General features: G+C 41.1%; 1 protein-coding gene across 1 annotated transcript in view; it reads right to left on the bottom strand.

The window, feature by feature from the left end:
- Positions 1-1289: 1289 nt before the first annotated feature.
- The window catches only part of LOC144752731 (vomeronasal type-2 receptor 26-like), a 146657-nt gene continuing 126573 nt past the window's right edge, over positions 1290-21373 (bottom strand). The window contains exon 3 of the mRNA XM_078640590.1: positions 1290-2215. Coding sequence (XP_078496716.1) covers positions 1290-2215 — 926 coding nt within the window. The remainder of the gene's footprint in view (positions 2216-21373) is intronic.

Genomic DNA, 21373 nt, shown 5'->3' with positions numbered 1-21373 from the left:
ATGGAAGATGCACACTGAGAGACAAGACAGAAATATGATAAACATGGAAAGAGGACGAACCGATTTTGCTGCGATTCTGGAACCACCCCTCCAGAACTCTAGGATTTATTTTCCGAAGACTATGTGCATGTCTTTGGTACAGACCTACATAGGCAAAACTCGGAAATGATATAAGGACAGCCTGAATGGTAGTCAGTTTGGCACAGCACAAAAGATGCACTCCATGGACAGTCCACATGTGAAGCTGTACCTGTAGCCTATTCACCTCGCACAACAGCCCAACTGAGGGCTGATATGTGCAAACCATTTAGGTGTCCATTAATCGGACTCCTTTATCTGCTAGATACATATTCATTCTTCTAACGGAAACTAACCACAACGATTTGCAGAACATCCCGTTTGGCGTTCCTGGCAACGACTTATTGTCCCTGAAGTAGGCACTCTGCTTAGAGAGCAGTGACAAAGGCATTAGAGGATGTGCAGGGTGAAGAGAATTATACAAGAAACATTTTTTTTATACTGTTAGTGTTACAAGGGGGAAATCCAATCTTTTCTTAAACAAAAACATGTCTTTAAAAAGTTACAATTATAGATTACTTTTCTCCGAATTCAGTCAGAAAGAAGTAAAGCAATGCGTACTTCCACAAAAGGCCATGAGCTAATAAAAATGTAATTGAGCCATTGCCTGAAGGAGGCTCTACCACACAAGCCAATGGCTGGAAAGGTATGACCCACAGCGTCTCACTGTGCTTTTTGTTGCTCTGTGTGTTGACTAGCTCTTCCCAGACAGCTAAAACTGTCTGTAGTCAGTCCTAAAAGCCGTATGTTAATTATGAAGTGAGTTAAGTGAATGGAACTTCACGTACATCAAACAAGAGGAGTACAAGTAAAAAAAACCTGTGCTGGTGATTGTGTTTTTGTTTCCATAAATTAAAGTAGAAATTTGACTGTGAATACAATATTATTTATTCATACACTTTGGACAAAATACCACATAAACGATTACCTATCATGTATCTTTCTTTCTGCACTTGTAATCTTTAGACATTAGGTTCAAGCAGGAATAATAGAGACAGCAACGTTGTCTTTACTCTGCATAATGTATGTTGAGAGCTTGTGTCTAAAGTGTAGTGTACACAAATAAATGTCTATCAGCATCAATGAAATATAAAATGACACTGATTCATTCATCCAACTATTCTGGTTAGTGCTCTTCATTGATATACACATGCATGACATTAGAGTCCCATAGAGGACAGACTAAAAGCCCTGCTTGATTTTCGAAGGTTTTAATCCATATTTTTCCTTCTTAATCCAGTTGCTTTCCCCATAATGTGTTCCTTTGTGTTTCTTTCTGGCTTAATTAAAATGATAAAACATTTAGGTAGGAATATACAACCACAAATCCCCAAGCTGGAAGCAAGGATGGCAAAAATCTCCACGGCAACCAAATGCTCTCCTCTGGTGCTCAGATAGGCAGGAATGAATGACACCCAAACAGACACAAACACCAACATGCTGAACGTGATTAGCTTTGCTTCGTTGAAACTGTAAGGCAATTTTCTTGCCAGATACGCCACAATCAGGGTGATCGTGGCCAAGAATCCCATATACCCCAGCATTAACCAAAAGGCCACTGCAGAGCCTTCGTTGCATTCATTGACAATTGTTCTCGTGTAAATCTGTGAATTCAGTTCTTGAAATGGAGGCGACAGGACTATCCAGGAAATGCAGAGCAGAAGTTGCAGCAAAGAGGAGATAAAAGCAATCCAATAAGGGATCTTAAATTGTACCCAAGTCCGAACCCTGCTATCTGGTTTTGTGGCACTGAAGGCCATTATAACCGTGATGGTTTTTGCAAGAATACAGGAAACGCACAAAGTGAACAAGAAGCCAAAGGTGGCTTGGCGGAACCTGCAAGTAACAGGCAGTGGCTCTCCAATGAATATGAAAGGACAAACGAAGCAAAGGCAGAGTGACAGCAGGAGAAAGTAGCTGAGTGTCAAGTTGTTAGCTTTCACCACCGGGGTTTTATTATTTTTTACAAATATTGCAAGAACACAGACTGTAAAGAGACCACCAAAAACGGAGATGCCACCTAAGATAGCACCTAGAGGATCATGGTAGGAGAGGTACTCGATGGGTTTGGGGATGCAGCTGTCGTGCCTTTCATTAGGCATCTGATCTTCTGGACAACTGAAGCATTCCGCAGAATCTAATTGGAAACACAATTTGAATAAAGGGTAAACTAATAGCATATTTTATGGACAACTTCATGCATTTTAGAATGGTAGATTTGGGATCTTGAAGTAGAAAGCAATGACGTTGTCTGGGAATCAATTCTGTTTGACATTCTTAGATTCCAAGCATAATACCAAGGTAGTTCTCAAAATATGGTACAGGGTAAACAAAATATTTATTATTGGAGCACTGAAACAATGTTTTATTCCGTGTGGTAAAGATTACACAAAGTTAATACCTAATACCTATACAATGGGAGTAGTCACGTGATGTATGGCTCTAAACATGAAAGAATGCAGAACAGCGATTCCATTGTGGATTCTGCTTCATAGCAGCATTGTACATGGATACTGTACCACAATGGCTCTTAACCTTTTGACTTCTGTGGGCCCCCCACGTAATCATTACTGGAATCTGGGTTACTTCACCCCTGAATTATTATTGGAATGCAGGGACCCCTCTGAGTCATCATTAGAATCCAGGGACAAAGGCCCATGCAATTTCGATTATGTGAACCACAAAACAATACATAAAATTACAGAAACACACTTTCATCAATCAATTACACAAATAATGAGATATTTTATTTAATCCACAAACATTTTGATTTTACTGAGATAATTGAAGTTTTTCTAAATTCAACTGAGTCCACCCATTGTCCATACTAATTTCTGTTCGATGCACATGCACTGCTCCTTCGAATCCTCCTGAGGATATCAACTCAATTGTTAGCCTCTAAATTCAAATTCCTACACAATTCCAGCCTGTTATAACAGCTTAACACTTTAACATTTTATCATTTTGCCTATTTAGTTATATATAATGTATTCATCTGTTAAAATTAACTTCACCAATCATCTACTCTGTGAAATTGACTATTGTCTGCTATTATGTTCCAGTAAAGTGTTGCAAAGCAGTGTTTTGCCAGACATGTTTCCTTGCACCAGGTTCTACTTTAACTGTGGGGAGCATGCTGATGGTCGCGATTTTTGTAACTAACACCTGCTGCTGATTAAAAAATATTCTTAAAAGATAAAACAAAGCAGGACATTGCCAAGATAAATAGTAGACTGGACTTGCTTTAGATTTCACAAGTGAATAACCACTGACTTACTATGAACATATTCTGAGCAGATGTGGTAGATCAGCGGTCCAAGACTTCTACCGAGGGGGTCTGCAACTATTTAGAAGGTTAACTAATTTTAACGGATGAATACATTGTATATGAATAAATAAGCAAAATGATCAAATGAAACCGTTAAACTGTTATTTTTTTTTTTTGCTTGAATGAACACTGCAGAAAACAGTGTATAGCTTGCTCTGACCTCTGCCTTCTGTTAACTATAATATGAAACATCATACTAATTCTCATGCTGAATACAGCTGGGAGAGAAAAAGGAATAACTCCTTCCATCATCACTTGTGATGCCAATGAGATGAAGGGTTTTATCCAAGTAAGTATGTATGTGGTATTTTTATAGTAGAAACCTAGATATATGGCAGCAGATTGCTATGTACAATCAACAACAACTCTTGCTGTTTTCTGTTCTGCAAATAGTTTTTTCATGGCCAAGGGTTTGTGAAGCATTAACACATATGAGTTTATGGTATTTGCTGATTCCGGTAGCTAAACATTTGACCAAACTGATGAACAGTCAAACAACTGGATTAAAGTGTGTCTTCTCTTACCACGATTCCCCAAATAATTTTTTTATTTATTATTTGCAGACTCAGGAAGGGGGAAGACTCCATTCCCTCTTACAGGTGAGGAGGTGCCCTTGTCTTCAGGTCTTCATTAGTAGCAATATTAAATGGGGGCGTGGCTAGTGCCCGAAGGCAATGGCAGCATCTGAGTAACTCTCTCGGTATGTCGTGGGAACCGTCGGCGGCGAAAACTCTGTTAATGCTTGTAGACCGCTAAAAATCGGTCGCAAACTTAAGAGATGCTGGTGATTCTGCAGCGGTAGTTCTATTCAATCTTCACAACCTGCTTACCTCCTAATCCGTTTGCCTCATCATGGCAGCTCCGTGTGATTCGCTGGCTGCCATTTTAACGAGTTACGTAATGCCTACCAGCTGAATGCGAGCGGTCTCTGAATTTCAAACGCACTCACAGGGAATCAAAGATATTTGAAGATGTTGCAGTAAACCTTAAAGAAAAGGCTTTCTCTACTTTTTTTCTGCTCTACATTTGGTATTGAGGACTAGAAAATCACTATTTCATAAGGTATTGCAGTGAGGCAGCTTAAGTGGAAGTCTCCCTCTTCAGGAAGGGCTTAAAATTATCACACATAACACACAGCTCACTTTCAAACGCACTCACAGGGAATCAAAGATATTTGAAGGTGTTGCAGTAAACCTTAAAGAAAAGGCTTTCTCTACTTTTTTTCCGCTCTACATTCGGTATTGAGGACTAGAAAATCACTATTTCATAAGGTATTGCAGTGAGGCAGCTTAAGTGGAAGTCTCCCTCTTCAGGAAGGGCTTAAAATTATCACACATAACACACAGCTCACTTTGTTCCAGGATTTTCTTTGGAAGTATGGGATTTCTGGTCGGATGCAATGTTGATCTTACCCACTTATGGTTTATTTATTTATTGATGTGATTTGTAACCTGCGTGCCTTCGCCTCATTTTCTATTTTAGAGTATACTTTGGAACAATATCCTACTTTTTTATGATTTAAAAGTTTCTCTTTGACTTTCTAACTCATTAAAAAAATATTTTATGCTGTTTAATGTGTCTTATCTAACTTGTATATAGACCCCTCAAATGGGAAGATTGCAAAAACAGAATCCTCTGCTGACCCCATCTGCTCATAAACGCAGAATTACAGCATCGTTCCTCATCGCTGTGCCTTTATGGATGAATCAACGATTTCCCTGTATAATGACGCCTCATCATCTAATATTATTATGCCCCTCTGTATCAAATAAAGCATCCACCAAACGTCTGAAAAAGGACCCACCGTCACCTCCAAAACAGGTTTCTACTGTGTCTATGGATCTTCTTCTGGAAGAGATTTGTGTTATACGTCTATTCATGGAGGAGACCAACTCTAAATTACAAGTCCCCACAGACAACTGGTCACGCATGGAAGAAAGGCTTACTACAGCTGCACAAAACATTGAGTCTCTGGGATGTTTCGTTATTAAGGACAACGCTCTTGTTTCCCAAGTTGCATCTCTTCAGAAACAGGTTGAGAATTTAGAGCACAGGAACAGAAGACATAATCTTTGTTTATATAGCTTGCCAGAGGGATCAGAGTGCTCAGATCCCATAGCCTTCTTAAAATCCTTCCTTCCACCAAATCTAAATCTTCCAGACAACACCCTTCTTAACATACAACACGCCCACAGGTTGGGCCCTCCATCTGCCAATGCTTCCAACATGAGGAAACCAAGAGGAGTTATAATGTACTTTCTGCAGTATACTAATCTTCTCAAAGTCTTGATGGCAGCTAGATCCATAAAACAAGTTTTGTGGTCAGGTAACCTCTATTTGCCTCACAGGATTACACAAAGGATACAGCTGACAGGCGTAGAGACTTCCTTTCTAAGAGGCCGGCTCTTTGATCTAGTGGTGCACGCTTCAGCCTTTTTCATCCTTGTTTATTCAAAGTAACTTACAATAATAAGACTACCACATCTGAAGACCCTATTAGACTGAAAAGCTTTCTTAATTCTTGTGCAAACAATCACTATGGATACTTCTTCAGCGATTACTAATTAGCTAGCATAATTGTCCTTCTTTTGTTGTATAAGTTATTTTGCTGTTAAACCGCATCAAAGAAAATGGTAATTGTTTAAATTTAGTAAAAGTTATCAAATGTTAATGTACTTGCTTTGTCCTGCAGTTCTCATCTTCTCGTTATATGGCCTTCCCCTTTTTCCATGTCGTTTGTTCAACGAGTTTACTACCTTCCCTTTTGGAGTCATGACATGTCATTTTGTCTGTGTGGCCTCATCCCCCAACCTTATTTTTATTGGAATTTGTGTATGTATGTTCTTTGTTTTGTTTTTTTAAGTCTGTTATTAAACCTCACTTTGGATATTTCTAACTTACTTTTTCTACTCAGATTTCTTCTCTTCATATACCTTCTTTCGCTCTTGTTCTCATTTCTTTTATCTTAATTTTTTAATCTTGTTCCTATATTGTATATGCTTGTTCTGTGGTCTAAAATTGATATCTTTTGCATCACTTCTGGTTCATTTTGATATCATTATAATGTAAATATGTTATGCCTTTAAAAATTGTAACATGGAATATCAGAGGTTTAAACTCCCCTATCAAAAGACAACAAGTTCTATAATATTTATCTAAACTTAATGTTAATCTAGCTTTGATACAAGAGACTCATCTTACTGAATCTGAATCACTAAAACTAAAAAGAAATTGGTTTGGTGATGTTTTCTTTTCTCCTGGAGATGGGAATAGAAATAGAGTCATAACAATATGTCATAAGGCTTTGAACGTTAAGCTTGTTTCTCATGAGTCAGACGATAAGGGCAGATGGTTGTTTACTAACTTACTGATAAGACAGACTCCAATCTCTTTGTTTAATGTGTATGACCCTTCCATTGGTGATGCTTTCTTCTGGTCCCAAATTTCCCAGTTTCTTGCAAATTATCCAGCAGAGAACTTTATTTTTGCAGGTGATTGTAATTAGGTGGTAGATCCTTTTTTGGATTGTAAATCCAAGTTTTTTTTAAATTCACGGCAAACAAAAGTCATAAAACTTTTCTGCAAACCATAAAGCAACATGAACGAATAGACGCATGGAGAATGTACAATCCCTCTGTACAGGAATATTCCTGTTTTCCCCCTCCGCATGAAACCCAATCCAGAATTGATCACATTTTTTATATCACATAATGTCTCTCAATCCTTATGCGCAGCAGAAATAGGACCCATTCTTATCTCAGATCATTCCCTGGTTTGGATTCAGTTAGATATATTATCCCAACCTACCCTTCCTAAAAGGTGGCATTTCAATAACTCAATAATTCTAGACCCTAAATTTAATTCCTCTTTTGTCAATTTTTTTCATGACTACTTCTGCTTCAATCAATCTACCACTATCCCCATTTCACACAGTTCGGGATGCCTTTAAATCTCCTGCCAGGAGTTTTATCATCAGATATACCACTTTCAAAAAAAAATATTCAATGCGGATTTCCTGTCTAAAATAAAAAGACTTGAACACTCCTTTTATACTTCAAAGTCCTAAGGTTGTCTACTGGAAACTCATTAAAACAAAGATTTAGTCCAATAAAGATTCACAGAAAATAAATTTCTTTATTTATTAAAGATCAGCGCAAATTTTTATGGAGGACAAAACAAAGCAGGTAAATTGCTATCTAATTATCTCAAAATTATTGTTGATATTCATATTTCAAAATACAGACTACATGAGTTCGAGCAGTTCTATGAATCATTTTATGGACCAAAGAACTCACCTTTAGACAGAGACATTTCCCATTATCTTTCCACTATCCAGAAACCAGTAGACCCATCAATACATTTTGACCTACAAGAATCCGATATTACACAAACGGATTTGCTTAGTGCATTGAAGGTTCTCCTCAACGTCAAAGCTCCAGGACCAGATGGTTTCATAGTTGAATTTTATTTACACTTTTCTCAAATACTAGTTCCGCAGTTGCACACCCTCATTTCTTCTCTGACTGAGCTACATAAGTCATTAGGTTCCTTTTTAGAAGCTTTAATTCGTCTTATTTCAAAAGAGGTAAAGGATGCACGTTATTGCCAAAACTACAGACCCATCCCCCTAGTTGATGTCGGTTACATAATATTCTCAAAAGCTCTAGCAATTCACCTTGAATGACATCTCCCTCAATTGCTTGTGAAGGAACAATCGGGGTTTGTCAAGGGACGTTATATCACTGATAACACCTGCTTGTTTTTTTATATTTTATCAAAATCTTCACAGCTTTTTGCCCCTCTTGCAGCAATTGCCTTGGATGTGGAAAAGGTTTTCGATAAAGTGTATTGGCCTTTTATCTTCCACATACTGATTCGGATTTAGCCCAAAAATAATCTCATTAATGTTCTTACTTTACAACGATCCCAAAGCCACTATTTTTGCTAATGGTCTCACCTCCCCATATTTTACATAACAGAGAGGTGTGCGTCAAGGTTGACCTTTATCCCCATTTCTCTTTAATTTAGCATTAGAACCTTTTTTATCCAAAATATGTAAAAATCACTCCATTACTGGTTTTACATCTAATACTCAACACATTAATCTAGCAGCTTATGCAGATGATGTAGTTCTATTTTTGTCACATCCACAGTCTGCACTAAAGTATCCGGTTATAAACTAAACAATACAAAATGTGTAATCTTATCATTGACCAAATACACTTCTTTTTGTTTAAAACAGATTTTATTCATCAAATGACATGTATAACGCAAGGCTCTGTACCCCAGAGACCTCTGCACAATCACTAAACAACATCATGACTTTGACTTTTGTGAAGGAAAAGAAATGCAGCAAGGATATAGAAGTGCAATGCAGATGAACCCCCCCTTTTTAGAACCCCCCACTACCCTCCCACCCCCTTGGTTGCACTAACAATCTCTTAACACATTTAGAACAAGGCCTTGCACCACACCCTCCGTCCTCACCCACTTATATACAATCAAGTACCATTGACACCCATGGGGTAACATCAAACTGGAAGGAGGGACCCCCCTCCATAATCGGCTCCAGCGTCAGCCCTCAATATTCTGTCCACTGCTTCCAAATTTTATAATGTGTCTGCGTGCAACTTCTGGCTGTGAAAATAGGGAGTTCTAATCCCATACAAAAGTCCAGGCCCCTCTTCCATACGCACACCAATGTTAGTGCCCACGCCTTCCAAGCCCTACCGACATCCCTCTTTGCCAGTGTAAATCTCAACATCATAAGATGGCGTTTATAAATATTACCCCCAATCCCTTCCATGATGTGTAGTAAAACCAACTTCGGTGACCGGGGTGGGTCCCAGCCTAACACCTCCAAAAGACAGGACATCACTCCTCTCCAAAACTGCGCCAGGGAAGGGCAATGCCAGACTGTGTGTATCAGGGTCCCCTCTTCCTGTTCACAATGCCCGCCCTCCATAATCAGACCCTTGTAAAGTAGACCCTGTGGAGATATTTGAATTGGATAAGACATAGACTTACCACTATGGACGCCCCTCGCGGGGAGGCCAGAGCCTCCTTTCAGTCCTCCTCATCGAAGGAACCCAGGTCCTCCTCCCAAGTCTCTCTAAGGTTTTACAGGGTAGGGGAGCTGTGTATCACTAATGTCTGGTAGGTCTTGGAAATGTTGTGGTCCTGAAGATCTCCCATAAATATCTTGGCTTCCACCGGGTTGAATTCGGCAAGTGTCTCCAGACCCACCAGACTAGGAGAAAGGGCAGGGTGAAATTTGAGGTATTTATAGAATTGGGACTTAGGCATCTGAAAGTCACTCTGGAGGTCTTGGAAAAGACTACAAGGTGGTCCCTCTCATGACATCTCCAAGGGTAGAGATGCCGATGTTATCCCTACCCTGAAACCCCGGTAATGCAGCCAACTGTGGCAGGCGACCGTTGTTCCACAGGGGGTTCTCCCGGGTCAGCATGTGACACCACCCAATCCGCCACAATGCCTGCTGCCAGATCCGGAAAACCACCTGAGTCACTGACGACAGAGCCCTGCGTGCCGGTGCAGAATATAAGATCATGTGGAGAGAGAGATCGCCCATAAGGCGCTGCTCCATGGCGTAAGCTGGGTCGTCCCAACTCCCATACCACCACTCATTTAGGATAAGTAACTATGAGGCCCTATAGCAGTATTATATATAATCTCACAAAAAGGTCCCAATAGAAGGAATTATTACCATCCAGGGTACCACTCCACTAATATAATACACACAAAAGATAACCGGATGGTATCCTAACTAGAATGTGAATATGGGTGTGAAAAACTGAAAAAAGGGTAGTTGCTTTTTAAAGACGAGAACCCTCACTCACCCGAGGGTGACATTCTTCATCATTGGGTTTCCTCTTGCACACTGTGCCCACAAGGGGCACAGCGTGGGCTATACAACTCTCCCTCGGGAGAGGAGCGGGAGGTGTTTTATACTCCAATGTTTTATGTGATTGAGGGGCAGAGTCCAAAAATAATATTAAAAATAAATTAAAACTATCTCAAAAGGGGAACATTATTTTAATGAGTATCCCCTAAGGACAGACTTAAAAGACAGTGTGAGCAATAGTTTTATTATGCTTAGTTAATTAAAACCATTGCAATGCATATTACAAAATTCTTAAAACAGCATTATTTAAAACCATTAAAATAGATCATAATATTGGAAATTCATTACTGTTTACACCAAAGATAACTCACTACGACTGGTCAAAACACATTTTTTACATTGAGTGGTGAGCAATTCTAATCCCCGTATTAGATTGTTCCTGTCCTGTTCAGCCATGTATTATTTTTGCCGCTAGCATTTTGCTTTTCACAAGGGTGACCCTCTGGTGCTAGACAGACGTGTGCAGTGAATGTATCCTTACGTACTATTGTCCGTCTGCTTATCGGCCTGAGTCTGTGGTATTATCCCCCGATTTTGGCAGTCTTGGCATTCTTTTCTCGGCCGTTGCGAGAAATTTCACAAATCTACAGTTTAGTTTAGTGTTTAACGGATTCAGGCAAGTGAGCACCACTTGCCTTCTTGTGCTGATCCCTTTTTGCTTGAATTGATCTTTAAGAAGCAGTTGGCGTGCTTGTTGCAGTTCTATACAAAAGCAGATAACATGAAGAATATCACCCATTCTTTGAATTGCATAGAATGCAGGCTTCATTTCCGTCTTTCCTGAGCTATGGCGGTAGGTGCTCTGTACTTAGCAGAATCCCTGGTATGTATTTTAAGAGCTTCATTTTTGTGGCTTTCGGATAACCCTGGTTGAAATATATTTGTGGTGTTAGCGATTTAGAAGAATTGAGGGTCATCCATGCATGCGATATTTTTGAGAATAGTGCCTTATCTTCCAGTAAGGAGAGTGATTTAACATTTTTCCAGACTAGTTTTTTTAAAGTCCTTTGCCCAAATTGTGTGTCCCAGAGCACTGAGAGTTTGGTGGCTTCCAATGCTGCTTGCAGGTAAGTTCTTGCCTCAGAAGCATCCCTGCTTTGTATATCCTGCCATAGCGGAGAGTTTAATGTATCTGTAGTGGCGCTTCTGAGTTTATGCCAGCAAATGATGTATGCCCCGTACCTGGCTAGATCTTACTTTTGCAGGCCGAACTCCAGTCTTATTTGAGCCGGAGAGGTGTAAAGCGGGAGCGAGAACATTGTTCTGTAAGCTTTGACCTGTGTGCTATCCAGGTCTTTGGAGTCTCTTCCCCGCATAGCCTCGCTGCCATAGGTAAGCAGCTTCGCCTGGATTACTTTCAAGAAGGGGGTCAGAGTCAGGCCCATCAATTGGGTTGCCAGGTTTCTCATCATCAAGGCGATCAATGAACCGATACCTTCTTATTTCCTGCTTCTGGTGCGCAAAAGCGCCTTCTCTGTCAAAGATGACTCCCAGATATTTGTACTCACAAGCTGGCTCAATTTTTAAAACCACCAAGAGACCAGCTCTTCTGTTGTTTTTTGTTGGTGTTAATTGACATTGTGCGAGTCTTACTGAGGTTTATTTTTAGGTTGTTTTCCATGGCGTATTTTTGCATTTCAGTTAGAAGACGTTGGAGACCAATGTAAGTGTGGCTAAGTAGCACAACGTCATCTGCATACAGAAGATTGCTCAGAGTTTTCCCTCCTATCCTCGGTGAGTGGGAGATACAGGCATCAAGCAGTCTCGATAGATCCGCCATACCAGACCTGCATCTACGGCACTTCTCCTGAGGCGGAAGCCGGGAGGGGCGAGGCTTCTGCCTGACACTCTCACCTTACCAATCCTGCGCTGGACTGCTGGTGTATAGACCACCAGGCCCAATTGGTTCCTTTCATGAGGAGCTTTATGCAGTGATGTCTTCCCTATGTGTGAAGTTTAAACAATGCCTTTTTTAGGCGATTTTTATATCCATATGGATCTGACTGAGGCGGCTGATACCATCAAGCTCCTAGATACCACTAAGCCACTGGGCTTGTTGCCTTACCTTGCGTCTCCACTCACAATAAAGGCCACATATTGGATCAAATATTTTCTAATATTCCGATTGTAGCAGCTGCACCTAAACCAGTGCTGTGGTCTGACCACATGCTGGTGAATTTTGATATTCTGTATAAATCCAGGTCCACCACCAGGGGTCCTGGCGTCAATCCCAGGTCCCTCGTGCTTTCCACAGGTTGTCACCGGATTTGATAACACAGTACCTGACGGTACACCCTTGCTCGTTTACTGGCGACCTAGAGGAATATTTAGAGCTCTTTCGAACGTGGCTTGCGCAGTGCCTTGATAAGCTAGCCCCTCCCCAGTTGGTTCATAAAAACTCCACTCGTGCCTCGGCACCCTGGTTTATGCCGGCGCTTAACATCAGCCGTAGGCATTGTAAGAAGGCCGAAAGAGCATGGCGATCGAACTATGAGGAACCACTGAAGGAAGCCTATAGGTTGTGCGTTAAGGCTTATCATAAAGAAATCTATCTGGAGAAGAAATCCTACTTTGCCAGGAGGATTGATGAGGCCACTAACACCAGCAAGGAAATCTTTATGATTGTGAAGGAAATTACATTGCCTGTCTCTATTACACCCGAATTCTCTTTCTCTGAACCCTGGGTCACCCAATTGGGAGGTTTTTTTGCCAATAAAATCCAGAGCATTCAGGCATCCTTTGCGCCGGTTGCACCTGTGGTAGCCTTCAATCTTGTGCCCCTGGCATCTCTTCCCACCTCGGGGCGGCCCTCACTGTTTAACTTCCCGCCTCTCTGGCCTAAAGCTTTGTTGGATTTTTTATCCAAAATGAAATCGGGTTCCCCGCTGGACCCCTGTCCCGCGAAGTTTTTAACCAAAATTGCACATGTCATTAACCTCATCATTAACCCAATTTTAAATCGCTCTCTTGAGATGGGTGTGGTGCCGCAGGCCTGGAAACAAGTGCTGGTTCTGCCCCTCTTGAAAAAGCCGACCCTGGACTCTAGCATCCATGCGAACTATAGGCCTATCTCCTTGCTCCCGGTCCTGGCGAAGGTCGTGGAAACAAAGGATAATGTACCTGGCGCACTCTGATTTAATATATTCTGCTATTACAATAAGTGTGCAATGTCGTGTAAATGCCTACTGGCATAAATTCAATAAACTTTAGAGGCCCAGCCCCTCAAGGGCAACTGGGACAACGACATGCAACAACAAAAAATGTTTAAACAATAAAAACGTTCAATTCATTTTATCATTTGTTCATTTGCAAAAACATTTTATATTTCCACAAAGTTCATGAAAGAATTTTACAGAAACAATATTTTTCAAATAATTTCATAAGTCACAATCAACATTACAATATACATTATTAACTTCACACCCAATGCATTTCGAGACCTGAGTCTCTTCTTCAGGGGTATAGCTGCAAAAGAAATTATATGAAATGAGACCAATTCATTTAGAAAGAATAAAAAATATACTCGGTGCTAATCAGTGAGTCAAGCCCAATCACCAACACCTGTGTGACAAGCTATCTAAACCAAACTTACTTGAAGTTCTCAATGTAATCCTACAAAACAATTAAAAGAACAAACAAACTTAATCCAACTCAACACACTTACTGCCTTAATATGAATTCATAAAAAATATCAGACCACCTTATGGACCTTGGATATCTTGTAATTAATCCTAATGTTGATGAAACAAACTGATATCTTCTGACAATCAGGCACTGCAAAATTATATAAACTGGGGTCAGAGTATTATCAAATAAACGATAACACAATGTTAAATTTGTGATAAACCATGGTCTTACCTACGAGTGTACTAACAATCGTCTAGTGGCCAAATGATCTGAAAAAGGATCAAAACAATGCAAAACTCTTTAAATACTCGAACCGACCAAGAAACACACTGTTTCAAAACAAGCTCATTGACAGCTCCTACCTTATAGATACAAGTTAGCTCTTATCACCATTCGTTCGGGTCTCAAGTGATTGACGCCATAATGCTTATCGAGCCGCAAGGCAAGAAATAGTTGTTCCGCGCCACGTGATCGCGGAGTGCCGATAATAGAAATAAAATACGGACTAATGTAAACACGGAGCTCCGTGTTAAATAAATTAACACTTATGGATAGATAGTTATCAATAAAGATATTGAAACGAGACGACTTTAATACTAACGGGTGGCGTAAAAAAATAAATAAAACGTGATAGTAGCAAAAAAATCAAAAAGAATCAAAATCGCTGAACAATCATACTACTTGATAATCTGAAATCCCCAATGAATTGTAATCACTATACTACAACTCGTAATGACTATATACAAAGATATGCGTGATTACAATCTCTACATCAAGAATAAAAAGCGGAGAAAGACTAGTGTCTAGCTCTAATGTCAGAAATAGACAAGGGACAAGATTTTGGTGGTGAATGTGAAAGTAGGATAATGGAAGAAACATATGAATATAAGCAAATTAAATGCATTACAATGTAACTAAACATAATGTAACAATATGATAACAATATGTTCAATATACTAAATTAAACAAGTAAGCTTAGTTATTGCTAAGGTGTCTTTTTAGGTGTGAATGTTATGTTTAGTATTAAGGGTGAAAGGAACATATTTAGAGGAAACACGACATCTCTAATTTGTCGTTAAGTCCTGTTGGATTAAGGGTTCTTAAGCGTTTAATCCAATATACTTCTCGTTGAAGTAGCTTCTTTGAATTATCTGATCCAGGTTGTTTATGCACTTGCTCAATGATTTGAAATTTAAGTTGTGCAATAGTGTGTCTCATGTCTTTCCAGTGATTTGCCAGGGGGGATGTTAAATTCCCCGTTTGTATTCGACTCTTATGTTCTGAAAGTCTCATTTCATATAATTTCTTTTGCAGCTATACCCCTGAAGAAGAGACTCAGGTCTCGAAATGCATTGGGTGTGAAGTTAATAATGTATATTGTAATGTGATTGTGACTTATGAAATTATTTGAAACATATTGTTTCTGTAAAATTCTTTCATGAACTTTGTGGAAATATAAAATGTTTTTGCAAATGAACAAATGATAAAATGAATTGAACGTTTTTATTGTTTAACATTTTTTTGTTGTTGCATGTCGTTGTCCCAGTTGCCCTTGAGGGGCTGGGCCTCTAAAGTTTATTGAAGGTCGTGGAAAAGCATGTACAGTCCGTTCTCTCGGATTTTGTGGAGACACATGGTGTCCTCCATCACACTCAGTCCGGGTTTCGGGCGAACATGAGCACCGAAACGGCACTGTTGGAGATGTCGGAGGCCGCCAAAGAGGTCCAGGATGGTGGAGGAAAAGCATTGCTGGTGTTATTAGATCTATCGGCGGCGTTTGACACCGTCCCCCACAACTGCCTTCTTGCAAGACTCTTGGAGATTGGGGTAGAGGGGAGGGTGTTCAGATGGTTTGAGTCTATTCTTTCTGACCGCCAACAGACAGTCTGGGCCCCTCCGTATTCAGCTGTAGTGCCACCATTCGAGGTGGGAGTTCCCCAGGGGTCTATTTTGAGCCCCACTCTTTTCAACATCTATATGTCCCCTCTGGCGGCGCTGGCTGAATCCTATGGTGCCCGGATTGTCTCATACGCCGATGACACCCAGCTTCTTTTCATGTGTGGAAAGACCATGGACTTCAATGGAGAGCGTATTAAGAGTTGCCTGGAGGCTGTCTTTGCATGGTTCCAACTGAACCAGTTGAAGTGCAACTCTGATAAATCGGAGGTTCTCTTCTTTGGATGTCCTCCAGTCCCCTGCTGGTAGTCCTGGTGACCCGCGGCTATGTTTCCACCTTCTGCTGACACTTTGGTTACCAAGAATCTTGGAGTGAAGATGGACACGTGTCTCACTTTTAAACCACAGATGCTGGGCCTGGTAGGACAGTGTTTCGGTCTTTTAAAAATGTTGAAAGAATTTCTTCCACTCCTATCCATTGCCCACAGGAGGACTATGATTCAAGCCTTGATAGGCTAAAGGTTGGACTATGGAAATGTGCTATATTTGGGCCTTCCTGAATACCTCCTGTCGCGCTTACAGGTGGTTCAGGATTTTGCGGCACGAGCAATTTTCGGCCGAAGTCGGAGATCTGGCACCGCAGGACTTCTGAAATCCCTTCATTGGCTGCCTATACGGAAACGCATTGCCTTCAATGCTCTTACAATAGCTTTTAAGGCCCTGCATGGCACTGGCGCCTGCAACCTCAGGAATAGGATTAGCTTTCATTGCCCTTCCAGAGCTTTACGCTCTGCATCATTGTTGCTGGCCACGGTCCCGGCAATTAGGCGTGCTCGCAGCGGGGGTCGCTCTTTTAGGCACCTTGCGCCCCGGGCTTGGAATGCACTGCCGTTGTCAATAAGGCAGGCTGATAACGTGTTGTCATTCAGAAAAGATCTTAAAACTTGGCTGTTTGGCCAATAATTCCACCTACTTCCTTGCTCTGTGCCTTGCTGGGTCTGATAGCGCTGGGACACTCTGAGTAGCTGAGCGCTCTACAAAACTCGGGATAACATAACATAACATAACATAACATAACATAACATAACATAACATAACATAAAGAGGTTAAACAGAATTGGCGCAAGCACACACCCTTGTTTGAGTCCTTTGGTGGTTCGTACTTTTGAGGACAGGTGAGTGCCATTTCCTAGTTTCACCTGCACCCAGGTGTCGGTATGGAGAAGCATCAGTATGTTTAGGGTCGACTGCGGTAGGCCCCATTGGGCCAGTTTTACCCATAGTCTACTTCTCTCAATGTTATCAAATGCCGCACTGAAATTGATGTAACACAAATGTAGCGGGAGCTTAGAGGATTTTTCTGCGTCGATAATTAGTGAAATGGCAAGGATGTTTGTTGATGTACCAGTCTTTTTACGAAAGCCAGTCTGATTCAGCAGTATAATCAGGTTTGACTTAGCCCAAAGTGAAATCTCCTCTAATATAGTGCCGGCAAAGTATTTTGCCTCGTTATCAAGAAGGGCTACTAAGCGGTAGTTTTTTGGGTCAGCCTTGTCTCCTTTTTTATAGATAGGAACGATCGTCAACCCCCTCCAGGATTCTAAAATTCGGTTTAGTAGCCTGATTTCCGCGAATAGAAGTTGCATAATGTCCGCCCACTCTATGATCTTTGCTTTGTAGATGGCAGGTGGGATGCCATTTGGTCCCGGGGCACCTTCTTTCCTGCCTTTGGCTATCTGCTTTTTAATTAAGGCTGTCTGCTGGTTCCTCAAGTTCTCTGGGAGGTTGGTATTTATGTCTAGAGAGGCCTGTGATGTGAGATCCTATTTCGTTATGCTGTGGGCGCATGATCCCATTCACTGTTTGCCAGAAGCGGGCGCTGTTGTTAGTATTTATATCGTATAGGAGTTTAGCTCAGGCCTCATTTTCACCATCTCTCTTGATGTTCCATTTTGTTTGTTTGAGCACTCTGCTCGTAGGCTGATGTTGTTAGGGGCTATTCTCAGCTTCCGTAGCGTCAAGTTTACTGATCTTTTTAGTTTCTTTAGTTGTGCTCTCTGTTCCTTCTTTAGATTGTTCTTGCTGCGCTCTTTGTGAAGATTGTCTTTTGGGGTGACAGTAACTGCAAGTTTTTTTTAGCAGTGTTGCGGTAAAGTGATCCCAATAAGTAATATGCCCAGCTGCAGTTGATTTTTGGGTATCGAGAAGTTGTAGTGCAGCTTCGGCTTTAGGGGTTGAATTAACTGGCGTACATTTGATCCTTTTTTGATTCAAGGAGTAGACCGGCCCCAGAGCTGTGACTGGCCTGATTAAGGTTGGTGTATTTGATATTATGTGGCGTTCCGGGGGGCGGTGGTCGCTGTCACCCTTATCTCCCATTCTAAACCCCGAGATGTATGGAAATAGCGCAAGACTTGCCAAAGTGTAGTCCAGAATGGAGCTCTTTGTAGTCGAGTAAAAGGATTTTACTGGAGGAGAATCTGTCGAAAATCTTCCATTCAATGGTTTTGATGTTCTAGGTCATAAAGAAAGCGACTATTGCAGTGTTTTTTCCAATCTGGTAGGGTGCTTTGCGATGGTATATTATAGAGTCTGTTTAGAGCCAGTGCCCCCCCTCCATCTGACGAGCCAAATAGATCTTGATTTAGGTCCCCTGTCAGAAGGAAGAGTGGCTTTTCCATCTGGGTAGCGTACTCAGCCAGTTGATTGGTAATTTTGGATGAGTCTTTCACTTTACTTTTTGGATGGACGTATGAGTTGATTATGCATACCTCCTCTTCTTTATTCTTGAGGACAAGTCTTATTTTAACTGTTAATGTTGTGGTTGAAAATGAGTCCATAAGGGTTGCTGAAGCTATTGTTGTAGTGGAAACATAGGTGGCCAATCCTCCTGAGTGATGGCCGAACCTACTTGTCCTTGCGGCTGGTGTGGCAAAACAAGTGTAGCCCTTGATGTGCTGCGGGGCTTTGAGCCAAGTTTCCTGTAGCGGTCTTATATCAAAAAGGGAAATGAAGTGCGAGCAATAGGGGTATGGATGTTCCCTATCATACTAGGTAAAAATGTTTCTGCCTTGATGACCAGAGGTGTGTGGCATTCTTCAGGACCAACGTCATGCCACTCTGCTAACAATGTGATAAAAGAAAAACCCTACTTATTTCTATGGATAATCATGGAACCAACTTCAGTCTGGTCTGTTTTCAGTCTCAGACCAATTGTCTGCCTCTACCTTTAGCCAGTCCTCTACATATACGTCACAGGAATCAATTATTCCAACTCCTACTTCTGGTATATAGAGGCCGAAGGTCAAAGGCCTCAATACACCAGAAGCAGGAGCCGGGATAAACGATTCATGTGACCTCAAGGAGGAAACCAGAGGGGCCCTTCAGAGAACACACACAACAGCACTCAGGAAGGACAATGGCCCACTCTAAGGGGGAGAAAAGAAAATAAGGGGGTATGCAACACATGCAGGGCTCTCTGCCTTCACATCAGGTTGTACTCATGGGCTGAGCTAGTCACAAGGGCCAGGTTCAGACGGGCACTCCCTTCCTCCTCCAGCGGCCCCAAGATGTATTCACCGCTGCACCACTGGGCTCTGGGGTAAACCAAGGGGCGCAGAGGCACAACTGCAGTGGCACCACGTAGTTACTTTACCGCCTCCTGCATGAGCCAAATTGGCCGCTGGTGCGAGGGCACAGCGGCACCAGGAGAAATCGCCACAGACTGTAACCCCCCAGCAGCCAGCAGCGTTAGGGCGTATGCTCGGCCTCCTGTGCCGGGCAGTCCCAGAGTCAGAGCCTGCTGATCACTCTCGGCGCTCACTGCGGCTCAATAAAGCTGCCGGGCGTCGCACGCTCGATTCCTCCGCAATCCGGGACGTGATCAATTTTCCCCAAACTGAGTCAGAGGGAAGGATAAATTAAGGATAATTGTGCAGGCGGAAGGAGCTCACCTAGCACACGCCCACCATCTTGGCTGCTAGGCTACGCCCCCCAACCAAATACACTTTTAAAGGGAATATCTCAATTTATAATTTTACATGGAGTCCTCAATCTATCAAATCCCCTGGCTTATGGCTTACCCCCAATATCAATACATCAATTACTCTGAATCTAGATAAATGTATTGATAAAATATCTACACTTACATCAAAATGGTGCCCACTTTATCTCACCTGGTGGTGTCATTTAGACACCTTCAAGATGATGTTGACCCCTATTATACTTTGTACTGTTTCCAAAATCCGTGTCACTATACCGGTTAAGTTATTTCATAAGATTAATTCCATTCTCATATCTTTCTTATGGAACAAAAAAAAATCTAGAATGTCACTACTGAAACTGTCACGTCCAAAATTGGAGGGTGGGTTAAATTTCCCTGATTTTCCTAAATATCATATGACGTTTCCATTAAGACAATTATCTCAATGGATCGCTGACTCACCATTAGATTCACCACTTTGGCTTGACCTGGAGAAATCGTTCCTCTCCACTTTTCCATTTCAGGAATATTTATCTTTCACACGTAAACATCAAAACTAGTCTATACCAGTTCTCAAGTATTCTTATAAGGTATTGAATTCTACAATCCAATCTGTTCCAAACAGTCTTGACTCCTGTCTTAATGCCACCATTTGACACAACAAATTTATACTACTTAAAAAAACTTTTTCGTGAAAACTTGGAGAAATAAAGGTCTTATTTGGTTACATCAACTATTTATACATGCCACATTTGTCATTTTCTCACAAGCAAGCACTCTTTTTCAACTAAGCCTTTCCTTTCAACAAAAGTTTATGGATCTATGATTTGCAATTGTGGAGGCAGTAACTCAATTTCATCCTCTAACTCCTTCTACCCCTCTGAACGATACTACGTGGTATAATTGTCTTCACTTACATCCTAAAGCATCTAGTATATACTCCTACTTGACACTTTTTTCCACTGATAGGTACAAAACAAAAGTAGAACTCTCTTGGGAAGCAGATTTAGACATAAGTTGGTTCATTACTTTATGGAACATGATCTGGACAAAAATTTGGAAAACCTCTCGGGCAGCAAACACCACACCAACTCTTGTCTTTGTTTATAACATAAGTTTATTGATACATATGACATTACACAAAATGCACACTGAAACTCCTGACACTTGTTGGTCTTGTTCCCTAGAACATGCTGATCTAAAACATTTATTATTTATATGTCCATTTGTACGAAACATGTATGGTCTCAGATTAACATTTTTTCTGATGCACAGTTACTTTTTCATATGCAAATATCTTCTTAGGCAGCCTATCTGTCTATTGCCCTAGAAGTCAATTGAAAGTGCAGATTGTAGACTTGTTATTAGCAGTTGCTTTTCAGCAGATAACAAAAAACTGGAAAGACATGTCTAAATTATCTTACTTGGCATGGTGGTACTCTGTTATAATCATAGACTGGACACAACATACGTAAACCCTATATCTCTAGCTGGAAGAAGATTACAACTATGGTCTCCTATTACACAGTTTTTTGAC

This window comes from Lissotriton helveticus, chromosome 5_1, assembly GCF_964261635.1.
Source record: "Lissotriton helveticus chromosome 5_1, aLisHel1.1, whole genome shotgun sequence".
In the NCBI taxonomy this organism is placed as follows: Eukaryota; Metazoa; Chordata; class Amphibia; order Caudata; family Salamandridae; genus Lissotriton; species Lissotriton helveticus.
Note: the sequence above shows the minus strand (reverse complement) of the source record. Positions and strands in the feature narration are given on the sequence as shown.